Here is a 12,535-nt window from a genome sequence, read left to right on the forward strand (position 1 = left end):
GAGCTGCACTGAAGGGCTGCTTCACTCTGTCATAAAGGCTCCGTGGACGCAGTTACGCAACGCAACACCCATTGGATGGAGTAAGACTGCCCTGCAGCGCAGCCCTATCGGCGGCATTTATGACCACACAGGGGCGTGGACTGTGCTCAAGCCACCTGCGTTTCCTTGTGTAGTATGTCAGTCGATACACTGCTGGAGAGAGAGAAAATGTGTGATTCTTCCCCCTGCCAGCACCCCTGGCTGGCATATTCCTTGCTATTAGGCTGAATCTTGGAGACTATTCTCCAGGTCAGCAATAGAAAGTTGGCTTTTCATCTACCTGCAGGGAGAAAGGCATTTCTTCCCTTCTGAAGAAAGCAGAGAGCAGAGATTTCGCTCTACCAGCAAAATACAAAAAGGCGATTACAATGGTACGATGGTCACTGAAAAGAGTAGTAGTCCCCTGTGTAACGGATGGAAGTTCAGATCATAGGGGGTCGCCCCAATTACATTGCTACTTCCCACACAAACATGGCAGAGAGGTCCCCACTGTGCTGGTGCAGTGCGGTCAACCTACATGTTAATTTAAATGTGTAGTAGGAATATTCAATGCTGCTTCTTTTTTAGCGGCCTACATGATGCAAAGTGAAATGTTAACATTAGGGATCTACTGAGGCTGCTGCAAACATGGCAGACAGCCGCAATGGTATTGCACAACAGGGCAGTTGCATAACAACTTAAAACAGCATCCACACAGTTGCACAGAGCTACTTCCATTGGAAACAAACATCCTTCACCCTGTTTCACTGAGCATCATGTCAGCCCAAGGAAGCAATACAGATGTGGTTCTGATCTGGACCAGGCACCCAGGGAAGAGGAGCTTTAACTCTTTCTCCCCACCATGGTCCCAATCTGGATCAAGCCATCCCCAGCATGCAAGCTAATTTTATTTTATTTTATTTTATTTATATACCGCCTAGTATAAAAATCTCTCCCCCACCCCTGCATTTGCCTGCAATAGGAAGCAATCACTGGTGCCAATGAGTCCTGAGCTTCCATATACTACCCAGGCAATGAAGAACCTGTCCACAAGGGAATGGGGAGATCTTTTCTTTTTCTTTTTCAGCAGCAATCATGCCACCATGGTAACACTATGCCTTCATCAGATCCCTTGCCTCAGGCAGGTAAGGAGCATTAGCAGAAGAGGGGAGAAAGTATTAAAATAGGAACTAATTGTGAGGACAGAGAGAAACAGGGAGCTGCACATCCACTGAGCTTCTGCATAGCAGATATATCAACACTCATTATCTATCAGACAATGGTGGTGAGAGGAGGGGCACTCAGACCAAGTTGGATGCTCACTTCCCTCCCTCTATAAATGAGCAAGGCTGAGCATCTCTTAGGAGGGGCAGAGCACTGTCCTTGCACTCTAGATGAAGCACACAAGCTTGTTGGGGATTTTTTCCCCCTGGTGTGTTCACATGCACACACGCTCACATATCCCTTTGTGAAGATGGTATTATTAATTATTATTTAGAATATTTACATATTGCTTTTCAACAAACAAGTTCTCAAGGTGGTTTACACAGAAAAAAGAATAAGATGGTAAGGAACAGAACTCCCGCACCACCACCACCCCGCCAAAAAAGCAATACAATCTGCAATCTTTTGCTATTCCACCAACCACTGGTTAAAAGAACTGCGCTAAGTTGTCTGCATCCAAGAGAATTAGCAATGTTTGTATCCAAAACAGTGCCTCTGGCTTAATCAGCTTTATATATCTGCTCCCCTCAAAAGGTTTGTGCAGGCTCAAATGCCAAAAACCCACCAATAGCCATTCAGAACAGGCCCACCCAACTTGGGACTGACCAAACCAAATGCAGTTTTCACTATCCAAATATGGGAGCCCAACGTGTGCTCACCAAACCCATGTTTTCTGCCTAGTTGGGACTGCAAAAAGAAGCCCGCAACGTGAGACAGTTGGGCTGCATTCAGCTTGGTGGCTCACAAGAGGTGTAGGCCTGATTTAGGAGGAAAATGTAAATGCATATTCAAATTAAAAACAGCCCGCCGCCCCACAAAAAGAAAAAGTTGCATCCTAGTGAACGTTGTGACAAGGTTATCAGGTTGGGACACAAGGATGTGACAAGTTCAGAACAAATTCTTCTTTTCCAATTAGCAGCTAATTCCTTAGATTTATAAAAGAGGGTGGATTTCTCATAGTGGAAGCACTCCATCATCATTTGCTAGACTGAACTAAGCCAAATAAAAATAACATCATTACCAATGCAATACCATTTCCGTGAGAGATCAAAAACTCTTCAGAGAATGACTTCATCTCTTACACATTTTCATGAAGAATCTCAATTATATTAATTAAATATCAATTATATTAATTAAATCCTCAATATTAATATTACATAATCATTCACAATCTTAACAGCAGCAGTTAATGAGTTGCAAGGAGATACCCTTCAGGAACACGTTTTTCTGAAGCCATGTTCAGAAATCTAATTTTCAACATTAATATGGAAACCAGACAGGCAAACCACTTTAACCAAATTCATCTAAGAACATATCAAGATGGCAGCTTCCTACACTCAAGAAGGAGTGTCTGAAATGTTCCAGTGGAATGTAGCTGCATTTTTTCACTGGAGATCTCCCATTTTCATTGTGGGAAGCCAGCTATGCAGACATCCAGCACAATGCTTCCATGCTGGTCTTGCTATCTACATGGACCAGTGTGGGACCAGTGTGAACTGAAGCCCCTGCTTTCTGGTCCACACAGGAAGTGGAAGTGCTGAAACAGGAAATCAGAGTTATGAAAGTAAAGCTGGATGTACCCAGAGATTCACTGCATTATCTCTACTTTCTTCCAGCAATTTTGTTTTCTGGTCTTCAGGGACTCATGAAATAGATAAGCTCTGCAGTCTCCTTGCAACCCAGTCACTTTGCAACAATGACAGAGCAATAGCTAATTACATCATTGTGATAGTCTATGATAGGGATGGCTGGATCTGGCTTCCCTGGGAGTGGCATTCCCGAACATGCATAGGGCCAAAAACCAGTCCTCAGCTGCCATGCTTCTTCCTCCAACCCGCCCTCCCAAAATTCCCTACCATAGCCCCTTCTGATTCTTTCTCCACAGCAAGCGACCTTCCCTAAATACCTCTTTGCGCCAGCTAATCCATTCTTATAGTCATACTCAGAATATTTCAAAAGGTGAGAAGAAAGGGACTCTGAACAACAAAGAGAGAGCAGAGATGTGGTGAACTCAGCTTCAGTGACTGAAGGTTGCATTACATAAAGCAGCAGGAGCTGAGTCCCTGAAGGAATAATAGTGCCCTTGCTGTCTAGTTTGGCAGAGGGGCGAGTGTGAGTGAGATCAAGAGATCATGCGTGTGAGAAACGATGTACTATAATTTATCTGTGAGTATAACTTATAAGAGTGATCTGCAGCCCAGCACTTGGCTGGATAAACTATGCCTTGAATACAGAACACTGCAATCACAATTTCGAGGAATTGTTTATGGCTACGTGCACATGTGTGTGTATAAACATCTCTTGTTTTCTACATTTATTTCTGCTCATTAAAGGCCAATTAACCTTTTACACAGCAAGTATGCCTGCAACTGGTTCATTGGTGTTTATGGAGCTAAACGCCATAAAGTGTGCAGAGGAGACATACTTTCCAAGTGCAGAGACTTGTGGAGGCCACATGCTAAGAGTTACAAGGCTAACTGCAGTTCTCTGGTGCATGTCCACCACTTTTCTTAACCATTTGGAGAAGTGCACCTCCCCTGATCTGCATTTAGTGCAAGAAACACTGGCATACATTAAGCAAGCTTGGCTATTCACCAACTTCAGTTTCCCCAAAGCAAGCTCCTTTTAACTATAAAATGGGCAATAAAACAGAGAGCATATTTTAATATATATGTTACAAAAGAAGCACAAACCTTGAGCATTTTTTGATAAATGCAGGGCAGAGGAGAAGATAAAATGGCTGTCAGGACTGATTTGAGTACATCAGTGAATGCTCAAAGAGAACAGATGTTTCTAGATCTCGCCTGCTGCATTTTTAAGGTTAAGAATTTGCCTACAACATATGCAAACTATCCATTCATTTCCAAACTAAAGAATTTAGTTTGCCAAACTGCAATTCAGCAAAGCTTAAACCTTCTAACACACACACTCTTTCTCACTCTTCTGAATAACAGTACTTACAGCAAGAACAATTTGTCGGATGTTCTCTACATAAAGCGTCACATAATCTTTCCTATAAATGTCCAACTTTGCATGTGGAATGGAGAACCAGTTACTTGCAATCGCTGCTTCATTTTCATTGTTCCCACTCCATAAAATGATAGATGGGTGAGATTTTAGTCTCTTTATCTGAAAAGAAAGGCAAAGCTTTCAACTTCAAACATTAATACTTACATATTAAAAGAAAAAAGATATGTGGGTAAAGTCAGAAATGATAATGGATTAGTTACACTGATATAAGTGGGGACAGGATTTTACCAAATGCCTTCACACATCTGCAAGTTGGACATTACTAACTGGTGCTGGCTTTTCAGCATTTGAAGTGGCTTCTGTTTTCAGAAAAATCCAAGAAGCTAGCCTTACAGAGATGCAAATCAGCTACTTTGCTCAACCCAGATCTTGGCAGTATCTATCATTAGCAGTATTTGCACTTTTTTTTTTTAAACCTGCCACTTACACTCATCTTTGTTAAAGCAAATAAATAATATGTTTACACTGAAATTTTCATCAAGAGAATGGAAATGTTCAGCCTCTAACAAATTAACGTCCTATCAAACACACTGCACAAGGCTCTGATAAGAAACATTTTCTTCTCCCCAGGGTCCCCATGGGGATGGGAGGGAGGGCATTTTTTGAAACGCCCTGCATATACACAAAACCATGTTTTGCCTTTACAGACCTCTACACAGCTGCAAGCCCACAAGTCTACACAGCCTAGGGAGTCTCAGCCAATCCTGATCTCTTATAGCATTAATACTTCACTTTCTTAGGTACACACTTAAAACTTCATAGGTTTACACCTAAAAAACATCATGTGCAAAGCGACGCTGGGATTGGCAAAACTGCATCACTTAGCTCCACATTTGTAGGAGAAAACAGGAGGGGGAGCTCTCACTGCACCAGCTGAAGAGGAGGATATGACTCATTCGAGTTAGAAAGAGGAGGGAGAATTAAACCTCCTTTCCATGAAGCCTAACTTGACATTAACTCCAGATTTTAGGGCTAGGCTTATTGGAAACAAACATGGACTCCTCCTTGTTCTGAAGGAATTAAGAACACAGACCTCAAGCATAAAGATAACATACGACCTAATTCTATGAACTGCCATGCTGTGGAGGCAGCTCATAGGGTCTGATCTGAAAAGCCCAAGTCCATCTTCTGCATCCATCTCCTGTTTGTTTGTTGTTTGTTTCTCTATGTAAACCGCTTTGGAAATGTTTGTTGAAAAGCAGTATATAAATATTTGTGGTTGTTGCATAAGAACAATCATTCCTGTTCCTTTGACAGGGCCAGCTTTTGCTGGATGGGATTGCAACAGTAGTGCTCATGGAACCAGCAAGGTAGGAGAGGCCAGGTGAACAGGGTTTTCCCCTCTCCACAATGAGCCCTAGCTCAGTGGCAAAGCATCTGCCAGTTCCTGACATCTCCAGGTAGAGCTGGGAAAGAGTCCTGCTTGAAACCTAGAGGTGCTGCTTCCGGTCAGGGTAGACAAGACTGAGCTAGATAGACGAATGGTCTGACTTGGTATAGGGCAGCTTCCTATGCGCCTATGTTTCTAAAGCACCATGCATCCTAGTGACTATGTGGCACCAAAGGTTCCACTGGAATCACTGCAGGCTCATTCCTTGGCAGACGGTGCAAGCGGGAAGGAAGGAGGGAGAGAACTGAAAGGGAAAGAAGCAAGCAGCAAAAGATCTGGCCAAATATGAGAGATGGCAATGAACAGGCCAATGCAGCCAGCAAAAATCATATTGACATCGTTTTGCCATCTATGATCAAAGCATTCAATGTTCATTCATGCAAATTAATCCACAAATATTTTTCTGCCATATTTACTAGGAGCAGGCTGCAGATACATGTATATTGCACAATCAATGTGCAATGGCATATCACAGAGTCATACAAGCAAAGATCAAACACTAATCTCTGCCCCAAAGGAGCTTACCATATATATCTTGACAGACATAAAATCAAGGATGGGGAGGAAGGGAGAAGAGAGAGAAAAATCAAGAGTCTCTGGGCAAGAATATGTCAAATACAAATACAGTTATTGCTTCAGATCAGCAAGAGAATTAAGGGGGTAAACTGAAGATTTCACAAAAGAGGTAGGCTTTTAGCTGGGTTTTGAAGCGGTGGGGGCGGGGGGGAGAACAGGAAGGAGAGAAGCAGCACCAGACATTCTGGGAAGGAGTTCCATGCATACTGCTATATCTCTTTAGCAACCAGGCAAGTAATCGTCCTTATTCACTGTAACATCTAGAATACCTTGTCACATGGATTTCCCATGGGATGGAGAGTTTCCACACAAAACTCTATGGACATTTCCCAGAGCATTCTGGGAGAAAGTATCCATTTGGCAAGTGAGAAGAATCACCAGGCAGAAACAGCCTGTCTCAGGGGGACAAGGTAATGTGTAAACCAGCCTTAAAATCACTACAGGTGGCAGTCTCTATATCCTTGGTTTTTCATCCGGGAATGGTTACCAAAGCACCAACTCTTGCACAAGTGTGAAATATCCAACAGAGAAAGCAGAGAGATTAAGAGTCTTGTGGCACCTCAAACTTCTAGGCCACTTCATCCAATGCATGAAGAGTTACCGTGAGTTGGCAGATAAAATAGACACATATAGATATTTAAGTCTAGTGACTGTAGTTCATGAAAGCTTACGCTACAATAAACTTATTATCAAAGTGCCACAAGAATCTGTGTTTGTTTTTGCTACAAATGACTAACATGCTTACTTCTGTAAAAGCAGAAAGATTGTGCGATTAGTCAACACTAGTTTGTATAAATATAGATCCTCAAACCTACCAGACGGAATACCATACCTGATGAGTAATTTCTGCTCTTACTGAGTCTAAGTGGCTCTGGTCAGTTGGGTAAAGGGCACAGGCAAACATAAAATCCTGCCAAATCTAGAAAGTGAGGAGAAAAATGAAAGAAGTCCATGAATAAGGAATTTTTCCATGTAAACAGAGCACATATTTTCCAGCTCACATATCACAGGGGCTGTTTTGGGGGGAAACAAAATTGAAAAAGTTTCCCCTTCAAAACACAATCTCTATATATAATGTAATTGGTCAAAAGAAAAAAAATAACTCACAAAAACTAGGCATTGCTTACACAAGCAAATGGTACCCAAGTATTTATTTATTTTTAATTGTATTTCCATACCTCCAGGTCATAAAATTTCATGGTGGTTTACAACAAAACAAATTCACAGATAATTAAAACTAATTAAAATAATTAAAACAGCTAGAACAATTAAAATTTCAGCCAAAATCCTGGTTAAATAGATATGTTTCTAAGGCCTTCCTAAAAACCACCAGAGATGTTAAACCTCTTATTCCAGCAGAGACTGTGTTCCAAAGCTCAAGGGTGGTTACAGAGAAGGTTCGACCCCAAGTTGCCACCAGATGAGCTGGTTGCAATTTTGGGTGTACCTATCCAGAGGACCTCAGTAAGCGGGGGCCCATACCAAAGAAAATGTTCTCATAAATGTTCCAGACCTAAGCCATCTTAGGGCTTTATAGGTAATAACCAGCACTTTGGATTTGCCCTAAAACATATCAGCAGCAATATTTTAAAAACAGGAGTAATGTGCCCTCTCCAAGTTTTCCCAAAGAGCACTTTGGCATTGAATTTTAAACTGAAGTTTCGGACTTTGTACCAAGACAGCTCTACATATAGCACATTACAGTAGTTGAGCCTAAAGCAAAGATAGCCAACTTTGGCTCCTCTCCAGTTGTTGCTGAAGTACAATTCCTGTCTTCCCCAGCCACAATAATCAGTGGCTGAGGATGATAAGAAATTTACTTCAACAATAACTGGAGAGTCAAAGTTAGCTATCCCTGGCCTAAAGGTTACCAGAATCTGTTTTAAGGTCTCTCTCTTCCAGAAATAGACACAGCTAACATATCAGCCACATAAAAAGCACCCCTGGCCACAGACTCAGGTAGCAGAGAGGACCAGATCCAAGAGTACTCCCAGACTGAATACCTGCTCTTTCTGAGGCAGTATAAACCCATCCAGAACAGGCAGATCTATCCATATCCTGAATTATGACACCCCACAATGAGCACCTCTGTCTTGTTTGGATTCTACTTAATTGATTATCCCTCATCCAACCCATTACTGCCTCTAGGCAGGCAGCTGAGGAAGCTATACCATTTCCTATGAAACTGTCATGGAGAAACAGATGGATTTTAGTATTTATTTATTTTTTAAACAGAGTTGCTATCCCAAATAACCATCTCACACCAAGCTTGTTTAAAAGGGTTGAAAATTCTTGTTTGTTCAACTACCATGCCCATCTCTGATGAAGTTTTAGTTCCAATTATGCCATGAGGAAGAAGTGGCTTGAGAGAAGGACCAGGCCCATAGCCAGGAATTCTCTGGCTAGGGGGCATAAAGAGTACACAAGGTAGAGGATGGTAAATCAGCGATGAACAATGAGGGCCTATGGGCAGCTTCATACACAATAGCACTAACGAAGTTGGTGTGAACCTCGGTTCCCAGAGGGTGCATGCTCCTGGCATGAGTCATAGGCGTTGGACATTCTGTGTTGTTCAAATCTGGAAATGTTGAGTTTCTATGCCTTTAACAGCTAAATGACAGGCAGACATCCAACCATGTAGCTCTTTTCCAACACAGGGATCCCTGCATCTATGCAGTAAGGAAATATCTTTCCCTGCTGGATTTCTGCCTGTTCTGTTACAAGAACATGAGCCTCCTCTCCCCTCCACCCCCCAAAAGGGTATATATTTCATTCTCTAATTGCAGCTACATTTTGTTTTTGTGGTTTAGGAAGTGGGGGTGTGAAAGCAAGTAGAATCATTTGCTTTGGATAGTATCCAAAGCAAAACTCAAGTTTCACCTGCCTACATGTTTAATAATATGCTCAGGAACATATGCATATGGGCTATAACTCAAGGTTAGGCAGGTATTATTGCTCTACGGTTTGCAACATGTGCCCCCCTCCAAGCCATGCTTATGCTTGCAGGTAGCATTCTTAGAAGTGTTCCTCTGGGGTTGGAACTTTCTGTGTCTCTTCTCAAGCCAAAACTGATTTTTTTTTAAAAGAGTCATCTGCCTTCTAAGCAAGAATTGTTGAAATGATAAAAAATATCATGGACCTCTTTGGCAGTAGTACAGACATTTGTGTTTGAGCCTGTATCACTTGAAGGGCACCCCACTGGAAGCTAGAAAGAACAGCCACAATTAGCATTTATTACCTCTGATCTAAATAATCATATTGAGCAACATCCAATCTCAATTAATGGTGATTAATGGGATTTAAATTAGTCTTGACTACTTTGTCTCCTTGATTTCAATAGTGCTTAGTCATGACTAGTATGGAAAGACCAGTGTGCCCTGAGAGGAAGGCATGAAAGAAGGCACACAGGCCAGGGGAGAGCATCACATCAGCCCCCATAGAGACCAGCTCTGGCCTGCGAGGAATGTTGGGGCAGCCCCCACCCAGGAGTACGGAAAGACCAGTGTGCCCTCAGAGGAAGGCAAGAAAGGAGGCACCCAGGTCATGGAGCTCTTGTCCTCAGCTCTTGAAAAGACCAACAGCCTGAGACAACTTTTTTTAATCTTCTGTAATTTGCTTCTTTTAATATTGTAAACAGCTTTGGGTGCCTTTGTCAAGGCAGAAAGGCAGTATAAAATGTAGTTCATGTTCATGTTCATCACCATCACCACCCATGACTGGCCCATTGCTTAGTCATGATTGCTTAGTCATGATTGACCATTGGTTTTAATAGAATATCCCAAGATCTTAAGAGCACAGACAAAGCTACGTATGACAGAAAGGGAAGTGCAAGTGTCTTTTACTTCTCGCTCCCCCAAATCCTCCCCCTAGATCTTTTGCACTTCCCCATAGTAGGGAGACATCAAACTGTCTCATGAAAGGGGAAAGATCAAAAGTACTTGGACATCTTTGCAAAGTTTGAAGCTGCTCTAAGTTATCAAAGTGAGTTAAAATCTCACTGCATATGTAGGGGAGAAAAGGTCATGCCAAGATTCATTTGGGCGAAGCAAATAAGATGTGGACACCTTATCTAACTCTCTGTTTATGATACTCCGATAACTTCCATTTAGACTCAGCTTTATAAGAATACAGTTCTTAGGGCTGCTCCACATGATCTCTGTTTTCACCACCCCATTTGCAGGTAGCTAAAATAGAGAGCTAAGCAATTGGCAGTGGGTGAAAGGAGGGACCTTATCTGTGTCAGCAGTGATCTTCCCAGAGGCTGACATTTTTATTATCCATAAGTGTCATGAGAATGACACAGTGCAATGAAGTTGCACCATTTCTAGGAAACTGATAGGCCAAGATATTTTTTTTAAAAAAAAGACAGCTGTCAGTCATCCAGAGGAACACTGCCACTGCAAAACATGGAGATGGCAAAAGAAAAAGAAAAGAGAAAGTGAGCTGGAAGGGAGGGCTCCTCCACTCCACCCTAAAACTGAGACAAAAGCCAAGAACGTCCGGCATAACCTTAACTTGCTACGGTCTATAGCTAAGTAACATAGAAGAGCTGAGCTGGATCAGGTCTAAGGTCCTGCCTTCTGCAATTTGCTAGCCAGATGCCTCTGAGAAGCCCACACCAGGATGGCATGACACAAGAAATCAAGAAATGAAGGATGGATGAGAGGTTTAAAAATTAGTGAACTAGCATGAAATTTTTTTTAGGCCTGCTAACTTTGGGATCATGTTCTGGAAACTGAAATAGACTACTAAAGGATTAGAAGCCTTGGCTTGGGAAGCCTTCTGTTAGCTAGAAATTGCCTTATGAGCAGCAGGGACCAAGGGAGGAACCATTGGTTGTGAAATTCAGGTTGTGCCAGACAGATAAATAGTATCAGGGCTGCTATTATCACCCAGCAGTTCAGCCAGCCAGCTACATGCAGAGTTGTAAGGAAGTGGGGGCGGGAGGGGGGAGTGAAAGTGATAGTTCTTGGTCAGGCAGAACCGTGCCAGGGAATCAATTTAAAGATTTATAGGGCAGAGAGTGTCAAGACACCGCAAGGAAGACGTCAAGAGGTAGCCTTGCTAGTGAAGTTTATAGGATATGGTGTGATTTTTAAGATCTGAACAAAAGCATGTATGTACGTACATATAGATGGACGGACAGACAATGCTTACTTGTCGGGCTTAACCCGATTATTTTATTTTATTGTGTTCTTCAAGCCTTATTATGATGATGTCCAATCTTTGTGTAACTATGTAAGGGTCAAGTCCCAAGAGAGTGCCACTGTAGCACACACAGCAATGGATTTATGCAGCTCCTGTGCATGCCTTGGTATGGTTCTTCAGAGCGGAGACAGCACTAGAGGTGGACAAGAGTGCAGAGGAAGGCAGGTGTAAAGCTTTTGAGACTTATAGTCTACTTGTTGGTACCCATGCACCTCCAAGTCTTGCTTAGGGGGTTAAGCCCCGCTTTTCCTCCTCCAAGCCACAGTCAGTGCCTGAATCCAGTCCCTCTCCAGAGGCCCTGAGTCCTCCCTGGAGTGCACAAGAACTGCCATGGCACAGCCTCCCTTACATAGCCCAGTACAAGTGTTACAGCCCTTAAGCCCCCACCCTTCCTACTCATGCCTTTTTTTCCCTTCCTAGAAGGCTGCCTTATCCCCAGTGGTCAGTAGTGCTGAGCTTCACTCCTTCCTTGCCTCTGAATCCCTGGGGGTTAGTGGTGCCTGGAGTACCTCGTTCTCCTCCCCTCTCAAATGGGGTGGTTGCTTACAGGCTGAGCCCACCTCCCTGTGCTGGTGTTGCTCTGTTCCCAGCCAGCCCCACCTCCTCGACCCACAGTTGATCAGTGGGCAGGTGCACCCCTGCCTGCTTAGCCTCATGCCGCCTGATGAAGTGGGTGGGGGAAGCCCTGCTGACTCCCACACTGCTGTAGGATCCTCCCATGGCCCGTTCAGGATTAGAGGAGTGCGCCCCAGACAGCAGAAAACAGCACAGGCCTGATTCTGCAACAGCAAGGCCTCAAGCCCAGATTTACACCCACACAATCTTGTTACACCCCTTGTGGCACAAACTGGCTGCCTATTTCTGATTTACTTACTACTTTTAGATAAAAGAGCTTGTGTGTGTTCTTACCATGATTCCTAGTTCATCACAAATATCATAAAACTCCTCTTGTTCATATATGCCTCCTCCCCACACCCGAAGTATATTCATGTTGGCATCGACTGTTGACTGCAAGAGGAGCCTTAGCCTGTCAGAAAGAAGCAAAACTGCAGTTGAGTAGAGATGTGGTTTGGAGGAAAATTGCATCAG

At 43.1% G+C, this 12,535-nt stretch overlaps 1 protein-coding gene across 1 annotated transcript in view; it reads right to left on the reverse strand.

Moving 5' to 3' along the window:
* MANBA (mannosidase beta) overlaps positions 1–12,535 on the reverse strand; it is a 74,179-nt gene that overhangs the window by 13,595 nt on the left and 48,049 nt on the right. Inside the window, exons 9-11 of the mRNA XM_053253002.1 lie at positions 12,356–12,473; positions 7,071–7,157; positions 4,204–4,371 (exon numbers count right to left, since the gene is read on the reverse strand). Of these exons, the coding sequence (XP_053108977.1) occupies positions 4,204–4,371; positions 7,071–7,157; positions 12,356–12,473 (373 nt within the window). The remainder of the gene's footprint in view (positions 1–4,203; positions 4,372–7,070; positions 7,158–12,355; positions 12,474–12,535) is intronic.

This window comes from Hemicordylus capensis, chromosome 5 (assembly GCF_027244095.1).
Source record: "Hemicordylus capensis ecotype Gifberg chromosome 5, rHemCap1.1.pri, whole genome shotgun sequence".
NCBI lineage: Eukaryota > Metazoa > Chordata > Lepidosauria > Squamata > Cordylidae > Hemicordylus > Hemicordylus capensis.